At 39.6% G+C, this 20,576-nt stretch overlaps 1 protein-coding gene across 1 annotated transcript in view; it reads left to right on the top strand.

Annotated features, from left to right (window-relative positions):
* LOC126195620 (protein bark beetle) overlaps positions 1-20,576 on the top strand; it is a 197,229-nt gene that overhangs the window by 123,213 nt on the left and 53,440 nt on the right. Inside the window, exons 24-25 of the mRNA XM_049934246.1 lie at positions 1,856-2,086; positions 6,683-6,836. Of these exons, the coding sequence (XP_049790203.1) occupies positions 1,856-2,086; positions 6,683-6,836 (385 nt within the window). The remainder of the gene's footprint in view (positions 1-1,855; positions 2,087-6,682; positions 6,837-20,576) is intronic.

The raw sequence follows: 20,576 nt of genomic DNA, 5'->3' as shown, positions 1-20,576 counted from the left end.
GAAATTTCTTTCTTGAAGCATGAGTAATGTTTCTAGGATATTGGTCACAGGTATATATTTGAGTTTCTATCACTGTATCTTTACATATCTCTTTTGTTACTATTTCATAACACTGGCTCTCTGCCCCCCTTTCCCCCTCCCATTATTCTTCACCTACCTGCTTAACTAATTAAAACACTGTTTTCAAAGATTTTAGTGTGATATTTATATTGCTTCTGTAGGATTAATTTCTCATCAGTGCAATTTATTCCTTACTTATAATATGAGGATAATCCCAAAAGTAAGGTCTCCTATTTTTTTATAAGCACATAGACCTGTTTATTTCTACAGTCGTTTACATCAGTTTACAGCTTGAACATTTAGCGATTTTTTGACATAATCACCATTTCTGTCGATGCATTTTTGTAAACACTGTGGCAGTTTTTGTATGCCCATGTCATACTAGCTTGCCGCCATGCTGTTCAGAAAGTTATGAACCTCTTCTTTCACCTCGTTGTCAGAGCTGAATCACTTTCTGGCCAAATGTTCTTTTAATGTAGGGAACAGGTAATAGTCACTGGGCACCAAGTCGGGACTATAGGGTGGGTCAGTGATTATGTTCCACTGAAATTGTTGCAGGAGAGCAACGGTTTGCCGAGCGATGTGTGAGCGAGCATTGTCATGGAGAATGTGTGCGCCCTTGCTCAGCATTCCTCTTCTCTGGTCCTGAATTGCCCATTTGAGTTTTTTCAGAGTCTCACAGTACCTGTCAGCATTGATTGTGGTCCCAGTGGGCATAAAGTCGACCAACAATACCCCTTTCCGATCCCAAAAAACGGTTGTCATGACTGTACCAGCAGACTGTGTTTGTTTGAATTTTCGTGACTTTGGCGAAGAAGGATGACGTCACTAGCTAGATTGTTGCTTGGTCTCAGGTGTACAGTGGTGTGGCCAGGTTTCGTCACGCATGACAATTGAGTCCAGAAAGTTGTCCTGTTCGGCTGCAAGGCGGTGAAGAAATGTGCGGGAAGCATCAACTCATTGCTGCATGTGGTCCTCAGTCAGCATGCGTGGCACCCATCTTGCGCACACCTTCCGGTAGTTCAATGTTTCCGTTAAAATTCTGTGAGCAGGGCTTCGGGAAACCTCAGGAACCAATATGCAGAGATCATCCAGGGTGATCCGCCGATTTTCACGCATGCTTTGCTCAAGCATCAACACTGTCTCCTCAGAAATTGATGGTCTCCCACTCCTTTGTTTGTCATGAATTTCGGTCCGACCAGCTCTCTCTACACCACTTACAAATATTTTTGACATCCATGCATGACTCGCTGTACACTTCTGTCAATTGGCGATGGATTTCAATCAGCGCAGTGCCCTTTGCGTCCAAAAACTGAATAACTGCACGCAATTCGCACTTGGCGGTAACATCCAGCAAGAGCTCCATTCTCAATGGCTGCCAAGCCAAGACTGAGCGCCTCAGCGTGGCGTTCGCATGTTTACACACAGTGCCTGAAGCATTCTTCATAACAGTGTGACCAACTGTCACACAAACAGAGTTCTGTACTTATAAAAAAATAGGAACCTTACTTTTGGGATTACCCTCGTACTTCTAAAAGTAAAACTAATGTTGTGGGAAAATAAATTTAAGAATATGAAAAATTATGCACATGCATACATGCACGTGTTTGCACTTCACACACACACACACACACACACACACACACACACACACACAGAAAATTTTTTTTAGCAGATTGCTTTGTTCTTAAACTGTAACCATTTTTATATAAATCTTTTTTAAAAACTAAATGCCAATAAACCTAGGCTCTTTCCTAAATGAGAAATTCATATGTATAATGAATCTTTTTTACAGGGTCAATGCAAGCAAGAACTGCAGAGGGCTTTTTGGAGCGTTATAATCGAACATCACTGCAATGGGTTCCTATATGTGATCCACATTTTTGTGAACGTGATGCACAGGTTGTGTGTCGAGAACTGGGATTTGACTCTAATGTGGTGTTTGTCAGTCATGGAAGACAATATAGCTATCATGCTGGTTCAGTAGCACACATCGCTGCCTGGCCTGAACCACTGCAGTGTCGAGGTATTCAATCATTTGCACTTTCTTTATGCACATGATATTTGCTTTTATATTGCAGTAGGCCGGTACAGTGGACCTTACAAAAGGTTAGAATTCTATGAACTTTTAGTGAGTTGTACGTAGGTGATGTGTAGTGCTTTTGATCTTGAGAATCATGTACTAACTTAGAGGAGCCAATAAACCATGAAATTTTGCCAGTCTTTTCCCTACAATTTTTTCTGTTGGATCCCCCAAAAATAAAAGTTTCTGCAGTTTTTACTGCTGAAACATATTTCTACAACATATATTTATCACGATACAGAGATCCAAATGAATGGTAGTATTATCAAATTATCAAAAGGCTGTAAGAACCTCAGGTTTTAACATTGTAATGTTATTTTACATCTTTTTCAAGAGGATAATGGTAATTGCCTTTAACAGTAAGTTCCACAAGTAAACTGCTCCCTACACTCAGTGGGGTGCACATTTCTGCTAAGGCTGTGTAAAAGTTGCAAAACAAATCGTGGTTTTTCATGGTAGGTGCATCTAAGTGTCAGTGCTTAACAACCAGCATGCCCCCATCTTCCCTGCCTTCAATGAGTACTTCATTCATTACAGGTATATAACCAGAAACAAAAATACAATTTTTTATCTGTACAATGTATATTTCATAAAAATTTCCCCATCATGTCTAATAGAATACCATTTTTTACAGGCTAAAGGTATATTTAAAAATAGAAAATTACTACAAATGAAAAAACATGTAACAGAATACAGAATCATACAAAGAAAGTTAACACCTTGACCTCTTTTGTCCATATGGTTAAGTTAAAGGCACCGGCTTCTTCCTCCTCAGTGATGATGTCATCAGTAAGGCTTTTCTCGTCATTGTAATCCACATTAGTATCCTCCTTCTTGAGGTTGGGAGAATTCTCATATGCATTGCCACAACAATTTATATAAATGACAGAGCACCGGAATCTTGTGTTTTGGAGCTGATCACCTCTGTGGTATGCCCTAGCATACATTAGCTGGAAATGAGTTTTAGTAAGGAGTTTGAATCTGTTTATTTATTTACATATGTGTTGGATTCACAGCATGCCCAAGATCTATCTACTTAGCACACTATCCATTATGCCGTGACTGTGAGGCTGTTGTCTATAACTCTTCACTGTTATAATTAGGAAATACTCTATGATCATGTCTGATTAGATGTCCAACCAGAATTTTTCAGTACCACAAGTAGTTAAATAGCCTTCAGCTGTGAATTTGTGAAATCCCTGGGGATCCATTTTGTGTTTTAGGCTGATCATGTCCTGGTAGTGCAGATGTACACTCTTAACCTGGTTAAAATGACCTGCTGCATGGAAGTAGGAAATCATTTCTTTGAAAGATTTCACATGTATGTTCCAAACACACATCCATTCAGCATTAACAAAATTTTTTGTTAGGGTACAATTGTGGGAGTACCAAATCCATAGCATAACAGTAAGACTGTAATAGCATGTGTAAAAATCTCATGTTCAAAACCTACCCAGGCAGACAGTGTTGGGGGGGGGGGGGGGCAACCACTTAGGGGTTTCCCAAGAACACCGGCTCACCTGGTCACTCAACTCCCCAACACTAGCGGAAACAAACATCCCATTTATGGGAGAACGGGCTTGTTGGAATTGATGAACATTGACGATTAGAGGAATGTACCATTATACTCTTAAAAATGCTGTAAAATTAAATTTATAATGCTAAAAGAAGCATTTTTTGCAATTTGTTATCTACATCTGTATCAACATGGCTCCTTTGCAATTCACACTTAACCACATGGCGAAGGGTTTGTCGAACTATCTTGAGACTATTTCTCTACTATTCCATTCACAAACAGTGAGTGTCTGGGAAAAATGAACACTTAAAATCTTTTCATGCAAGCTCTGATTTCTCTCATATTATTATAATGGTTATTACTCAGTGGGTGCCAACAAAATATTTTCATGTTTAGGGGACAATGTTGGCGATTGAAGTTTCATGAAGAGATCTTCCTGCAATGAAAAATGCTTTTGGTTTAATTAATGCCACCCCAACTCGCTAATCATTCCATGACACCTGTGCCACCCTCCTATTTCACAATAATACAAAAATGAGCTGCTCTTTTTTGAATTGATTTCATCTGTCAATCCTAACTGGTAAGGATACAACTGAAAGTTCAGTAAATCTGACCTTTTGTAAAATATCCTTTCCTTATATCTGAGTACCTACCAACTGAACTATTAGCTGTGTCAACCTAATCAAACAATATTTGTATGGAAAGCAGTGTCTACTACTAGCTACAAAATAGAATTTCTAACAATCAGATTTTTTAAAAATTCTTCATCAAGAGAACAGAAAGGTGGAAACAAAAACAACAGGATGATGTGATCAGGAACTGAAGGGGTGTATAAAGATACTCTGGACAAGGGCAGACACAGATTCAGAAATAGGAATGAACTACTGCAAGAAATGCAAGAAATGCAAGAAATAATAGGATGTGAGTGGAAACAGAATGTAAACAAAGGCAGAGAACAGATACATTAATTAGTTGAGTTAGACATCATATTATGCCGATTCAGTCATGAAGGAGACCTGTTAAAAGTGTGAAACAACAGAAGTTATACATCCGCTGCCACTTCCTTTCGCAGGCTGTACTAAGAACCATGCTACAGAAAAATGCTGAAGATTAGAGTGTTAGGTCAAATAACTAATGAAGAGGTACTGAATTACTGTGTGGAAAAAATTTATGGCACAGTTAGACCAAAAGAAGAATCAGATGATAGGGTACATCCGAAGCATCAAGGCGCCATCACTTTGGTAATCAAGGAGCCATCACTTTGGTAATGGCAAGAAGTGAGGGAAGAAGGGTGGTGGAATCCCAAGGGTTGAATACAGTATGCAAGTTCAAATTGATGCAGTGGTACTTGCACAGGATAGACTAGCATTTGAGCTGCATCAAGCTAATCTTAGAATTGAAGACCACAAAACAAGAAGTAACTAACTAACAGCTTATTATAAGTAGCCCTAATTATGGGAATTTCTTCTGGCTGTGGAAGGGGGCAAATAAAATCTAGCTTGGGTTACAGAAATGTAAAAATGTCTGGAAACAAATGACACTCAAGAACCATGAATAACAAAGAGAAATTTTAGAAACATAATACTATATTTATAAGGTGTCATAAAAAACGGAATTAAGAACCGTATAAGCTAGTGGCGGAAAAACAATTTGAAGAGGAAAATAAAAGAATATTGGAGAAACATAAAATAACAAGGAAAATTAAGGACTTGAAGTTGGAATGTAGTCCTTATTAGCTGATACAAAATAGATGAAGAAAGAAATAGTGTTAAGGAAATAACTGAAAGGAAAAGTAGAGCAATGGAAAGTCCAGGATGGAATAACAAGAGGGTACACTGCTACTCACCATGCCATGTAGAGGAGACATTGAGTCACAGACATGAACAACGAAAAAACTGCTATACATTTTAGCTTTTGGCCAAAAGGCCTTCTTCTGAAATACAACACACACACACACACACACACACACACACACACACACACACACACACAAGCACAGGATCACTGTGTCTGGTTGCTGTGGCCAGCTATAGACTGTGTGTGTGTGAGTTGTGAATGTGTTTGTGTTTTCCACTTCCGAAGAAGGCTGTTTGGCCAAAAGTTAAAATGTACAGAAGTCTTCTCATTTTGTCTGCCTATGACTCAACGTCTTCTCCATATAGTGAGTAGCAATTTATCCTTTCATATTGCTGAAAAGAAAAATAATGTAGTCAGAGAAAAACAGAGAATGATAATGCACAATATAAATGGAAAAGGGAAAAAGAAAGTAAGGTTTTTGAACGAACAAAAAATTAAAGAAGGAAAGGAAAGCTAGAGTTAAGACTATTTGGAAGAGATTAAGTGCTAAATCTGGCTCAAAACTAGTTTTCACAGTTTTTAATAATTTCTTAGAACTGACACCCAGAATCAGTAGAAAATTATTAAATGACATAATTTATCCTTAATTAAGCTGAATTTATTACACAAAACTCTAAATGTCTAACTCAGTCAGTGATTCTGGCCTCTGTGGTCATTATCATATGATCAGTATCCACAAATTAGTTATAAAAATGTATTTTAAGCCCAAATTTTATATTTGCTGTTGTGCCCTGTAATATTTTTGGAAATAGGGTATTGAATTTCCGAGTATAAACAACTTGTTTGTGGCCAATGATTTTGACTGATAGTTTGATAATAGTTCATCAGTTCAAAATGCTGCCATAATGATGAGATGCACTATGATTCATGAAAGTACAGCATTTATAAATCTCTCCACTTTTGGAGAAATCAAGTGTTGTCTTTCTTTTTTTATCTCTGTCAGTTAGTTAAGTTCTATCACTTATCACTTCATTTCTTCTATGTTTCATTGAGTTTGCACCCACAAGCCTACAGACAGGATGAAGAAACTAGAACAATTTTCAAGGTTTCCATAATGTTTTAAAAAGAAATATCAAGCTCTTATTTCACGAAATAAGGCTGTAGAGTGAATTAAAACAATAGAAATGTTTAAATGAAATTTTATGTTTTCCCTTTGTGTTTGTTAGGTGATGAACTTCACTATGAGGACTGTCGAATTCATTTGGATGGCAGAGCCCCAGGAGCTGCAGAACATCGCTGTAGCTGGGATGGTGACTTTGTGTTTCTACACTGTGGTCAGCGTAATTTGCAGGCAGGCCTGACATACTGGGGTGGCATCAGGTAGGATATTGGCATATAACTAGATACATGCAAAAGTACATCACTGTGTGTGGATGTTTTGTGGGTAATTTCCTTCTCTGAGACTATAAACTTGCCATTTAAAACAGTCCTGTTAATAGGACACTAGCAGTGTATAAATTCAAATATAATAGCAGCACAAATGGTTTTGCTGTTTTATTATGTCGAAGTATTATAATATGGAGGAGGAGGAGGAGGAGATTAGTGTTTAACGTCCCGTCGACAACGAGGTCATTAGAGACGGAGCGCAAGCTTGGTTGAGGGAAGGATGGGGAAGGAAATCGGCCGTGCCCTTTTCAAAGGAACCATCCCGGCATTTGCCTGAAGCGATTTAGGGAAATCACGGAAAACCTAAATCAGGATGGCCGGAGACGGGTTTGAACCGTCGTCCTACCGAATGCGAGTCCAGTGTGCTAACCACTGCGCCACCTCGCTCGGTTATTATAATATCTAACAATGGAAACTCCAGGTAGGAATACCAAAAATGTAGGAAAAATTGCTACTTACTGTGAAGATGACACATTAAGTTGCAGACAGGCACAATTAAAACACACTTACACAAAGCTTTCGGCGACAGCCTTAATCAGAAAAAGAGAAACACACACCACTCATACACACATGCAAGCAGACTTCGTACACACATGACGCCAACTCTGGCATTGTGGCTCGAGCTACCAGAGTAGGCGGTCATGAGTGCATGAGGAATGCTTACTTGTGTATATGAATGGTGTGTGTTTCCCTTTTTCTGATGAAGGCTGTGGCTGAAAGCTCTTTGTGTAAGTGTCATTTAATTGTGCCTGCTTGCAACTCAACATTTCATCTTTATTGTAAGCAGCAGTCTATCTTTTCCTACATTGTTATTTTAATATCTATAAATGTAATATTAAGGGTAAAGGTTGCATTTTGTTTAGGTGAAACGTTCATATACTTTTTCAAGAGACCTACCGTGCATGACATATGCCAAACTTTCTTCTGAAATCAAATCAAAACAATGTGTACACTGTAATTTCCCACATTTTGATTTTTAGGTGTAGTACTCCACATGTGTACAGCCCAAAGACTGGTTTGATGCAGCTCTTTTCACATTAGTGTATCTCATTAAAACATCTCCATTTTTGCACAAGTGCTGCATCCTATCCCCTTATGAACTTGCATGCTGTAGTCAAGCTGAATTTTCCCACATTTCAATCTTCAGCATTTTTCGGGAACACCACATTTCAAAAGTTTGTGTTCCCTTCTCATGCACAGTGTGTAGCATCCATGTTACAATTCCATTTAAGGCAAACTAACTGGGAAGAAACTGGATTGGTCTTGACTTCAGCTGTGGCTCATAACAGTGCTGTGATAGCTGACGCTATTGGGATGTTGAGATAGATGAGACAGAGCTTATATCTTAACACGACGGAGGGGCATCACCAATGGTAGAATTCTTTTGATTTCGAGATGTGAAAGGTAAGCTTTTTTAAGCTGAATACCTCACTCAAGTAGACTGCTTTGAAAGAAATCCAGGTACATGAAGTGGCTTACATTAAACAAATATTAGAAGAAGAAGGAGATTTCTTGCGGCTGCACACCCGAAACTTAATGGAACATTAAACAAACTTGTTTGAATAAGCTTATCATTATGCATCAAAACACTGGAGGGAGAGGGGGAGAAACAAACCAAAGTTAGTAAATTTCTTGTCTCATCACATGATCTATAATGTCAAAGGGAAGTGAATGAGAAATGTCTGTCCGAGTACCATTATAACTACTTGAATTGATACGTTAAACATACGGGAGTATAAATTAGCATCCTATTTCTGTAGGGAAAATATGGAGAAAAGATGATTTGTCATGTGTGTTAAGAATAATATCACATTCAAATCTACTAGAGCCAATAGTTTCTGCTGAGGTCAATAATTGGAAGCCTGTGCTTACAAACTGTTACTCACAGGAAAGTCATTTATGGTTATTATAGTATGTAGATCTCCACTGAGAAATTTTAAAATATTTTTAGAGCAGTTTGAGACATTATTATGCCACCGAGGTAACAAAAGAAAATAAATTGTGGTCTCTGGAGGGTTTAATATTAATTCCCTGAAAGAGTCTTACAAAAGAAGTGGTTTATAAATGATACTAAATACTTGCAAACTGGGTTCTGTTGTTTGTTTTCCCACCAGATTTACGCAGGTAAGCAGCACACTAATAGACATCACACTTATAGATAAACACTTCATCATTGATATAAATGCTTATCCAGCAGCGAATGCCTCTCCAGCTGTGATAGACAATTGGCCATATTTAATAACTTATGTGATTGCAGAGAAGCGGTATTATTGATTGCAGTGAAGTGATGTCATGGAAAACAGAGGGAAAGTCACTACTAAACAGGCAACTTAAAGTTCTACAGCAATGTTACAGGAAGCTGACTGAGGGAAGTACATAATGCAGCATGTGTCAATTCCAAATTTAATGTAATTATAGATGGTTTTCAATAAATCTTTAACAGCTGGTTCCCAAGAAAATGAAGACTGGTACTAATAAGGCACTGAAAAAATCATGGATTACAAAACGACTCAAAATATCATGTGCACAAAAGAAGATACATGAAATGGCTAGACCAGACAGAAAAGTAGCATTGAGTTCATTTTACAAGAAATACTGTGCTATCTTAAGGAAAGTGATTATAAATGAAAAAAGCTTTTGTATAATGTCTGAAATTAATAAATTCAACACTATGCCCGTAGGCCATACAGGCATGCATTTTTGGCCATGTGGACGGCGCTCGTATCCCATGCGGGTGCCACTTTCACGGTCCCTAAAAGGTGTTTTTCACCAAGCTACATAGCTGGCAGCTGTAAGATAACTCCAGTAGTTCATATTTTGTCCACTAGATGCAGCAGCAGTCGATGAGTTCTGCGTATCAGTTGTATGAGTAGAATGTCTGTCAGTATAATGATTGGTTCTTTGATGACATTTTCACTTGGCACTCAGCCATAAATCTGTGACTGTGTATGGGCATTTTGAGTGAAAATGACAGCTAGAGGCCTCTGGGAAAGTGAAATTCTGACATTTTATTCAGTGAAAATGACTCTGATATTGATGTCAGTGATGACAGCAGTAATTACAAACGAGAAAGTGTTTCAAGTGATGAATCAGGTAATAGTTTTTTTTCCTCAATTTTGTTGCTAATGTATATGGAGAATTTGTAAAGAAAACACACTATCTTTTTTTCTTTTTATCTAATTTGAATTATGGATGATGAGGATCTGCAACGATCAACAAATGTTACAGCAACAAATGTGATGGTAGGTCTTACTCAGCACAATGCTGATGACTGGCAGGAGCATGGCACACAGCCTCAGCTTCCATATTTCAGTCGGTGTATGGAGCCACTTGTTTGTGAACAGGAATTGATGTTTATGACTGTTTCTTGAACTTTTTTTAGTGACAGTGTTATCCAAAACATAAAGACTGAGACAAACAGATATGCAGATACAAAAATTGCCGCAATGGAACGGCAAAATGAAATAAAAAAGAACTCTATGTGGCACAAATGGGATCCAGTAAAACTACACAAAATATATTGGTTTTTTGAAACAGTTCTGCATATGTGTATCGTGAAGTTACCTAAGCTTAGTGACTATTGGTCAACTGATCCATTTTTATAAATAGGCTTTGCGAGTAGATTGCTGGACCATGATAGGTTTTCCAGTATTATGTTCATGCTGCATGCTAATGACAACTCAACGTACATAAAAAAAGAAGAGAAAAACCATGATCCTCTTCATAAAATAGGCCTGTGTACAACTTTTTTGCCGACAAATGTAGATCCAGTTTGATGCCATACGAAAATTTGACTATAGATGAAGCTATTTATCCATTTTGTGGATGTGTTGGCTTTAGGGTTTACAGGAAAAATAAACCCAATAAATATGGCATGAAGCTTTATGCACTTTGTGATGCTGCAACAGTCTATGTCCTGAACTGCAATGTTTACACATGATCAACAGGGAGGACTGTCAACCATATTCCAGCATTAGTAGACAGGCTCTATACGTAATGAAAAACAGAAAAGGCTTGCCAACAAGCTTCAAAACAAAGAAACTGAAGCAAAATGAAATGATATTTTGGAGGAATGGGACCATTCTAGTGCTGAAGTGGAAAAATAAACGTGATATATACTGTCTATCCACAAAACATCAGGCTACCACCAAAGACATCCCAGTGTGTTTAAAAGGTGGTATTACAACAGTAATGAAACCAGATGTTGTAATTGGCTACAATATGAACAAGACAATATGAACAATGTGCACCAGCTATACAGTTACTACCCATTCGCACCAAAAACAATGAAATGGTGGAGAAACTTTTCTTTCATGTTTTTGTAATGTCTGTCGTGAACAGTTTTATTTTGTGCAAAGATGTCAGTAAACAGAAAATCTCTCTTGTGGACTTTATAAAAAAGTTAGTTTGAAATTGGTAGTAATGGGAGGACCCTTTTGATCTTTGTAACCAGCCCCAAGCACTAGCCTGGACAGAAATTTTGGTTGTTACTTTCCAGAAAAAGTACCTTCCACTGCCAGCAAAGTAAGTACTATGCGTTATTGCAAAGTTTGCTCTGATAAAGGGAAGAAAGAGACCGGAAAGTGGATGAGAAAAGAAAGCAGATGGTGGTGCAAAGACTCCAACATAGGACTGTGTACCTCAGTGCTTTCAGGATTACCACTTGAAAGTGAATTATGTACAAAATATATGTAAACATTTTGGGTCATAAAATATTAAATAAAAAATCTCCTGAACCAAATTCTTTTTGTTATGGACACCTGAAGTCATGTTAGGAAATGTAAAAGTTTTTTTGCAGGTGAAGGTTTCTCATGATTTTGGGAAATTCTGGTACACCTCCACCGATGCAAGCATATGTATAAGCTTACATTTTCCCTAATCTATAAAGTATGGAGTTTCATGTGACGCTAGAAATGCACCTTCAAGGTCATTAGTTATTGTAATATTATTAATTAAAGTTGCTTGAAAATTGCCAGTGCACCTGCACACTTGAGGTGTATACATAGCAGTGTGGAGTGTGTTAATAATTCAAATAGTAAAATTAAATGTATATGGGCAGTAGTCAAAAGAGAAGTAGGGAAATCAGTTAAGGAATGTGAGGACTTTGTTATTAAAAGAAACAACCAAATAAAAAATAATAGCAGTCAGGTAGCCAAACTACACTAATAATAAAACTGTAAAACCATTGTGTATCTGTTTGAATACAACATTCTCCAAAACTACGTGATGACTTTCCATGGGGTTTTCACAGGTTACGTGAGCATAGCTTGGTGCAACAAACAGGCCTCATTTCATCAAAATTTGATCATGCTAAAATATATTATAATGTAAAGTTTTATAAATGCAAAAATGTGTTCAACTGTTTCCTTTTCATGACTAAACCGCGGTGCTGATTTTGATGAAATTAGCTATGGAATAGCTTGAGCACTAAGGAAGAATATAGACTACTTTAGAAAGTGGATAGTACGAGATATTTATTGACTTGAAGAATATTACGCGAACTGCAGAAGATATTTACTATTCCAAAATATATTTCTCTTCAACTTGTTGACTTTATCTTGTTTGTGAAAATGCTTTTATTGATTGATATACAGAGTGTGTACAAAGTCCAGGAACACTTTCAAGTACTTATTGCACAAGAACCAAACATTGTAGAGATATAATACATAAGTCATTTTGAAGAGAAACCATGAAAGTTTTTTTTCATGTGTACTGCCACAGCGTAATTTGGTAATTTGCCAATAGGCAGCGCTAGTCGCAAACATGGCGGGTTTAGGTGCAGAGTGAGCTTCCTGTGTGTTGGAGTTTGACAAAAACAAGTGTGCTACAGCTGTTCAGCGAATGTTTAGAACCAAGTACGGTAAGAAGCCACCAACGAGGAAGGCCATTTACCTCTGGCACAACAAATTCCCCAAAGGTAAATGTTTTTTGTGCCTTGTCATGTTGAAAACTGTACAGACCATTCTCCTTCGCTGAGAGCACTCTCACTGGATATTCCTACTTGGACATTTTGCAGCAATGGCTGATATCTCACTCCGTGTGACATTTTTCTGTGGGGACACATTTAAGGTCTGCTGTATGTACTGCCTTTACCGCGTGATGTAGCAGAGCTCTGGGAGAGAATACAGGAAGTGACTGCCACAGTTGACGATGCCATGCTGGGACGGGTATGACAAGAATTTGATTACCGTATTGACATCTGCCAGGTCACTCATGGTTTGCATATTGAATGTTTGTGAAAACAAACTTTCAGAGTTTCTCTTCAAAATGCGACATGTATTACATCTGTACAATGTTTAGTTCTTGCACAATAAATAATTGAAAGTGTTCCTGGACTTTATGTATACCCTGTATTCTACATACTACAATTTGACATAATGAATACAATCCTCATACAATGCTCAGTATATTTAATCCCTATTTCCATACTATAATATTGTGGCAATAGCTATTTCCACAAGTGAAATGCAATAGATACTCTTTAGAATATGTCAGTGATGAACTGTAATTGTTCTTTGATTACACGATCAGGTGCTTTGTGTTGACAATAAAGCTGAGGCATCTTATATGTGGGTATTGTTATTTGCCCACATAATAGGTGACCCTAAGACAAAAATAGTCCATGAACATAAAGCATGGTCGAGTTTTGTGCTATATTTTCATATTCAGGGAAGACACGGTGAAATTGTTATTTATGAGTGGCTGGGAGATCCAGCAGTTACAGAGGAATGATGACAGCACAGGTGCAGACAGCTTACCAGCTCCAGGTACCTTCAATGCTGTAATTGCATCCATACATTGTTTGCTGCCCGCCAGCTATCTCATTAGTGTCATCTGTGCCATGGTTACAATTAAGGGCCTTGCCATTTTCGTCAGCACAACTAGGGGTTTGGTTTGCGATTTTAGAAAGTTTTTTCTCCAATAAGAGGATCATAGAGCACCAGGAGCAATTTTTGTTGGCAGTCAGTAATTTAGACGAGAGAGCAACCATGTTGGTTATAGATATTATGCCACAACCTCTACACCAATCTATCTACCATGCACTCAAGATGGCGCTGATAATTTAAACTGAGTCATCTGAACAAACTCTTAAGCAGGCACTGTATCATGGACAAAGAGGTGATACGCGTCCGGCCATCTTGATTTAGGTTTTCTGTGATTTCCCTCAATCACTCCAGGCAAATGCCGGGATGGTTCCTCTGAAAGGGCACAGCCGACTTCCTTCCCCATCCTTCCCTAATCCGATGAGACCGATGACATCGCTGTCTGGTCTCCTTCCCCAAACAATCCAACCCAACAAAGAGGTGATAGAACCCCACTGTAAATCTGGAGACACTTACAGGCTATGGTGAAAGTTAGTGTGGTCTCCGAAGAATTGCTACTCCACATTTGGCAACACCAGCTATCTCCACAGGTGCAGTTAACTATGATAGTGCATGAGTGACAACCCCTGGATAAATTGTTGTCGGTAGCTGATTGCTCACACAGCACCGTAGACTCAGCAGTTGTAGCGGCTGTAATGCCAGTGCACATAAATGCCACATGTAGTATTGAGCCATTGGAGGTGCCAGAAGAACATACACAATGTTGTGTTACATTCTCATTTTGGCAAATGCCGAGTATAGGACCAGATTTACAAAACACGCTGCGAAAGATCGCTGATTGATTGCAAGCATTCGAGCTTTGGATGGGTTCAGACAGATGGCTACAGGCATGACTTTCTAGTAATCTGCCAGCTCTGGACTGCAATGCCCAAACTCAAGACACCATGTTGAGCACTATTGGTGTGAGCTGCTTTGGGTTGCTGACTAGCCACTTGCTGGTAAATTGTTGCGAAAAAAATTCACCCTAACATCCATTGCAGTTGTCAACAATACCTTGGATGTGGCAGGTCTTGCAACATAGCCAACTTTTCCGGCAATGGGGAGATTCCATCTTGTGAAACTGTATAATGGAGAAAGGTCACTTCACTTTTATCCATCATGCATTTGTCTTCATTCACAGGTCTTGCAACATAGCCAACTTTTCCGGCAATGTGATTACCCAAATGACAAAAGCGGTCCACAATAGGCACCACAGACCATGCCATCTCCAAGCAGTGCCAACAGTTCATGAAACGTTGACTTGCAGTAGTTCCCACGCTACAGTGCAATATTAATATACCCGTGGAGATGGTATAACCAACTGCCATCGCAAATCAATTGGCGGTTCAACAGAAATGTATGGGAATATCGAACTGGTTGCACATTGCCAACAGAAGATCTGCGTTAGTATTTCTGGTGGACACTGGTTCGGAAGTCAGCACTCTGACAACCTCGTACACAACAGACATGGCAGCTCCAGAGCCACTGGAGCTGTCAGCCATTAATAATTCTAGTATCAGGATACTGGGTCGTAAGGAGCTGGCAACTGACCTGGGTTGTGCTAGTTCTTCAAGTTGGTGTTGATACTGGCAGACATTTTCCCATCTATCTTAGGAGCAGATTTCCTTGTAAATTTTAGGCGGTATGTGGATTTGTCCAGTGGCTCCAGCAGCAGCAAAGTCGGATGGTAGGAATGTTGTGTTTGCAATATACATCAACAGCCTGTTCTACAGTTATCGACACCACTGCACAGTGTAAAGCACAAGATGTTATACTACATACATGAGATTCCAGGACTGCTGGTTGCACAGCACATTTGTAGAATTTTGCCAGATGAAATGCTGAAAATTAAAGCAGTTTTTGAAGAGATGTTGTTTTCCAGTATCATATGGATTTCAGACAATCACTGCGTGTCCCCACTACATTTGCTAAGGAAGACTGATGGCACATGGTGTCCTTGCAGGGTTTACTGGGGATTAAATAGCAGGACCATTCCAGACAATATCCTATTCCACATATTCAAGAATTCACATATTCTTTGGCTGGCGCAACAGTTTTTACTGTCCTGGATTGCCAGAAGGCCTATAACCAGGTTCCTGTAGCACCTATGGATGTTCCCAAGACAGCAGTTATCATGCCTTTCATCCTTTTTGAGGTCTTGCACATACCTTTCAGACTTCAAAATATGGCTCAGACGTGGTAAAGGTTCATCAATGAAGTGCTGCAGGGATTGCCATTTTGCGTTTACTGACCTCAAAGAAATTTTGTTATACTCTGCTGATGCACAATCACTTGTCAGGCATTTGGCTTAGGTACAGCAAAGGTTGCAAGACTACAGTGTGGTACTGAATGAAGACAAATGCATGATGGATAAAAGTGAAGTGACCTTTCTCCATTATAGAGTTTCACAAGATGGAATCTCCCCATTGCCGGAAAAGTTGGCTATGTTGCAAGACCTGCCACATCCAAGGTATTGTTGACAACTTCAATGGATGTTAGACAGGGTAATGGATGTTAGACAGGGTGAATTTTTTTCGCCACAATTTACCAGCAACAGTGGCTATTCAGACACCTCTTACAGACCCATTTGCTGGCCACTTCATTAAAGGGAAGCATGTACTGAAGTGGACTTCAGAGATGAATAAGGCCTTCCGCACTTTGCAGAACAGTCTCGATCAAGGAGCGTCACTTGCTCATCCAGTACCATCTGCACCATCATTGCCAGTCAGACTGCAATTGGAGCGACACTACACCAGACAGTCGACAATTGTGTCCTGCCATTAAGCTTTTTTCAAAGAAGCTACTGCCATTGCAAATGAACTGGAGCACCTATGATAGGGAATTGTTGACAATTTATGAGAGTGTGAAGCACTTCTGCCCTTATGTCAGAGCCCATCTAGTGACAATTTACATGAATCACAAGCCAGTTGTACCTGCATTTCAGAACCCAAGGGATAAGTGTTCACCTCAACAGTTCAGGTACATCAGAGTTTGTTAGACCATTCATGACGGATATTCGGCATATTTGAGGTACTGAAAACATAGTGGCCTTCTACCTCTCCTGTGGGTGTAGTGTGGTTTCCATTCAGAAGTATGAAGATCTCACTAAGGCACAAATGGCAGATCATCAGCTGCAAGACTTACTGGTGGATCAGTTTTCAAGTCTGTGATTCCAGCAGATTGAAGTATCAGGTTGCGGTGTAAAGTTGTGGTGCAACATCTCTCAGCACGTGCCACGGACCTTTATCACACCACAGTTTCATAAGATAAAGTTCCAACAGCAGGTACAGTCTGGCACATCCAGAGGTGAACACCACTGTCAAAATGATAATGGAACATTTTGTGTGGCCGACAGTTAAGAAAGATGCTCACAACTGGGCCTACACCTGTTTCCACTGTTAGTGATGTGAAGTGGGATATCACGTCCATGCTGAGGTTGGGCATTTCTCAGGTCTACCAGTGAAATTTGGACATATCCACCTTGATGTGACGGGTCCCCTACTGCCTTCTGATGCGTACAGATACTTACTCATATTGACATATAGGTGCTCAAGATGGGCACAGTCCGTACCACTGCCAAACATTTCACCTGAGACAGTTGCAGAGGAATTTGTCAGACACTGGCTGGAACACTTCAGCTGTCCCCTGGACATTATGACAGACCAAGGCAGGCAGTTTGAATCTACCCTGTTCAGTGAGCTGGCTAAACTATGCAGATTCCAGCATCGCCAAACTATCAGCTACCATCCAGACAACAGTGGTATGGTGGAAAAGTGGCATTGCACACCGAAAGGAGCCCTCATGTGCCACCAAGAACGTTGGACTGAAGTGCTGCCTGTGGTACTGTTGGAAGTTATGAACAGTTTACAAGATTGATATTGGCACCTCAGTGGCTGAGATGGTATACGGAGACTTGTTAAGGATCCCAGCAGAGTTTCTGACCTCTGTGCTGTTGCTAGACAAAACAGAGTTACCCTTGTTGGTACAGAGGATTCAGGATCACATGCCAAAGATTTGACAGGCTATCGCTGTGCATAGTGGTTCACACCCTGTTGTCTTGCACAAGACGCTAACAGATTGTTCGCATTTCTGCTGCGCACTGATTCCGCATGGACACCTCGTCAACACCGTATACTGGACCCTAATGGTTTTGTGGTGAAGTGAACATTTGCAACAGGGCATTCTTTACATCAGGTAAATTTACTAGTGCTCTCTTCTAGTTGCAACTCTTTGGTGAATTTACATTAAGCATTTTACTGTCTGTTCAGTATCAGACCAATATACAATCTAGAGAAGGAGACTTCCACACTTCAGGCAACATTCGATGTTGGCTTTGCAGAAAATGGGCTCAACAGTTGCTGGAAAATGACTTGACTTCTACCATTGCTGGAACTTCCCAGATATACCTGTCGATTTGAGTAATTTTTCAATAGTTTATATTGATTCTGATATTTGGATTGTCAAATGTGCTATGCATCTAGGTGAGCCTCCAAAATTGATCTCGATTTGTAGCGGTCACCTGTTGCATTTGTGGGCATGATTCTAATTTACCATAAATAAAACTTAAAGTGTCATTGATTGTTGACATTTATTGGAATCTGAAGTATCAACAGCACAGCACATCACGTGGAGCATGCGATTTAGCATCACCTTTAGTCATCACCAGTAGTTATGACTGTTACAAATTGTGGATGGTCCAACAGAAATTACTGAAAACTATTGGCACAAAATTCTGACTAGAAAACATCCAATTACACATATTCAGAATGCTCACACCTTTCACATTAGAAAATGCTTCTCCTACAACTTTAGCATTTGTGATATACATCAGCAAATGTACATGAGGAATTTGTAGCTACTTGGCAATGGTCAATCACTTTTCGTCAATAGAAATGTAGAGTTGTATTGAAGCAACTTTACAAGCAATACACCAGAGAGACATGAAACCTACCTTCGAGTTGATGTCATGACCTGTAAAAAAATTATTTCAACTCATCATATCTTCTCAAAATAGAGATTTTGTGACATTTATTTGGTTGAACAGGTATAAGTCATAACTTTGTCACCATTATTCATATGTGACACAAAATCCAAGCACTCTCGATGATTCCTGCAAAGTTCAAGTTTTTGATCCATCCATGGACAATGAAACACTCAGTGATCTTCCAAACACAACATGTGTGCTAAAAAATATGATGTATAGTTTCACTGCATGAAATCAGACCATTACCACAGAGAAATAGCATTTTTTCTTATGTACTATAAATTACTTTAATTGGATGGATAAAAAATCTACTCACAAAGTGACGGCAGAACACATACATAAAAGAAGGTTGTAATTAGGCAAGCTTTCAGAGCCAGTGGCTCCTTCTTCAGGCAGAAGGGTTGAAGGGGAGGAAAGAGGGGTGAAGGAAAAGGACTGGAGAGGTCTCGGAAAAGGGTTATATATTGGGAAAGTCACCAGAACTGAGGGTCAGGGGAGACTTACTGCACCATATGAAAAGGAAAGACTGATTGTTGGGGACTGCATCGGACAAGATTAGAAAACCTGGGAGCTTAAAGGTGGAAGACAGGGAAATATGCACGACAGAGATAACTGCTTAAACATCATGCATGAGTTAATAAGAGTGAGAGCGCCCTTAAACCCAAGCAAGTTAATAAGAGTGAAAAACCAAGTGCATTGTACGTAACAGAGGTGGAAGGGCGGTGGTAAAAAGTAGATGGAAAGACAATGAGAGATGTAGAAAACTAAAACAGAGTGAAGGAAAGAGTATTTACTGTGAAGAAATGCTGAGGCAGAAGAAATTAACATAAATTAAGGCCATATGGGTGGTGAGAACCAAGAATGTGTTGTAGCGCTAGATCCCATATGCGGAGTTCTGAGGAACTTGTATCTGGGGGAATAATCCAGATGGCGTGTGTGGTGAAACAGGCACCAAGGTCATGATTGTCATGTTGTAGAGCATGCTCTGCGACAGGATGTTTTGTGTTGCCAGTATACACCCTTTGCCTATGCCCATTCATCCTAATTGATAATTTGGTAGTAGTCATGCCAATGTAGAAGGCTGAACAGTATTTACAGAACAGCTGGTATATGCCATGTGTTGTTTCACAGTTGGCTCTCCCTTTGATAGTATATGTCTTGCCAGTTACAGGGCTGCTGTAGGTGGTGGTAGGAGGGTGCATAGGGCTAGTCTTGCAGCAGCGATGGTCACATGGATAGGAGCCATAGGGTAGGGAGATGGGTGCAGAAGGAGCATAGGGTCTGACAAAAATATTGCACTGGTTGGGACGGCGATGAAAAGCTATTCTAGGTGTGGTGAGAAAAATTTCAGACAGAATGGATCTCATTTCAGAGCACGATTTTAGGAAGTAGTGGCCATGTTGAAGTAGGAAGTCGTGGCCATGTTGAAGTAGCTGATTAATACATTCCAGACCAGGATAATACTGAGTCACCAATGGTGTCCTCCGAAGTTGTTGTTTTGGAGGTATCAGCAGTAAAAGGATTGGATGTGATGGCCTGGGAAATCTGCTTTGAGCTGGTGGGGTAATTACGTGCAGTGAAGGCTGAGGTGAGAATGGTGGTGTATTGCTGTAAAGTCTGCATCAGAACAAATATGTTTGCCTCGAATGCCCAGGCTGTACAGAAGGGAATGTTTGACATGGAAAGAATGGCAACTGTCAAAATGTAAGTACTGTTATTTGTTGGTAGGTTTAATGTGGACAGAAGTGTGTAGCTGACATTCGGTGAGGACGAGATCAACATCAAGGAAAGGGACATGGGATTCAGAATAGGATCATGTGAAATTTA

The sequence above is a fragment of the Schistocerca nitens genome, chromosome 7 (genome assembly GCF_023898315.1).
Source record: "Schistocerca nitens isolate TAMUIC-IGC-003100 chromosome 7, iqSchNite1.1, whole genome shotgun sequence".
In the NCBI taxonomy this organism is placed as follows: Eukaryota; Metazoa; Arthropoda; class Insecta; order Orthoptera; family Acrididae; genus Schistocerca; species Schistocerca nitens.
This window is presented reverse-complemented; position numbering and strand designations above follow the sequence as displayed.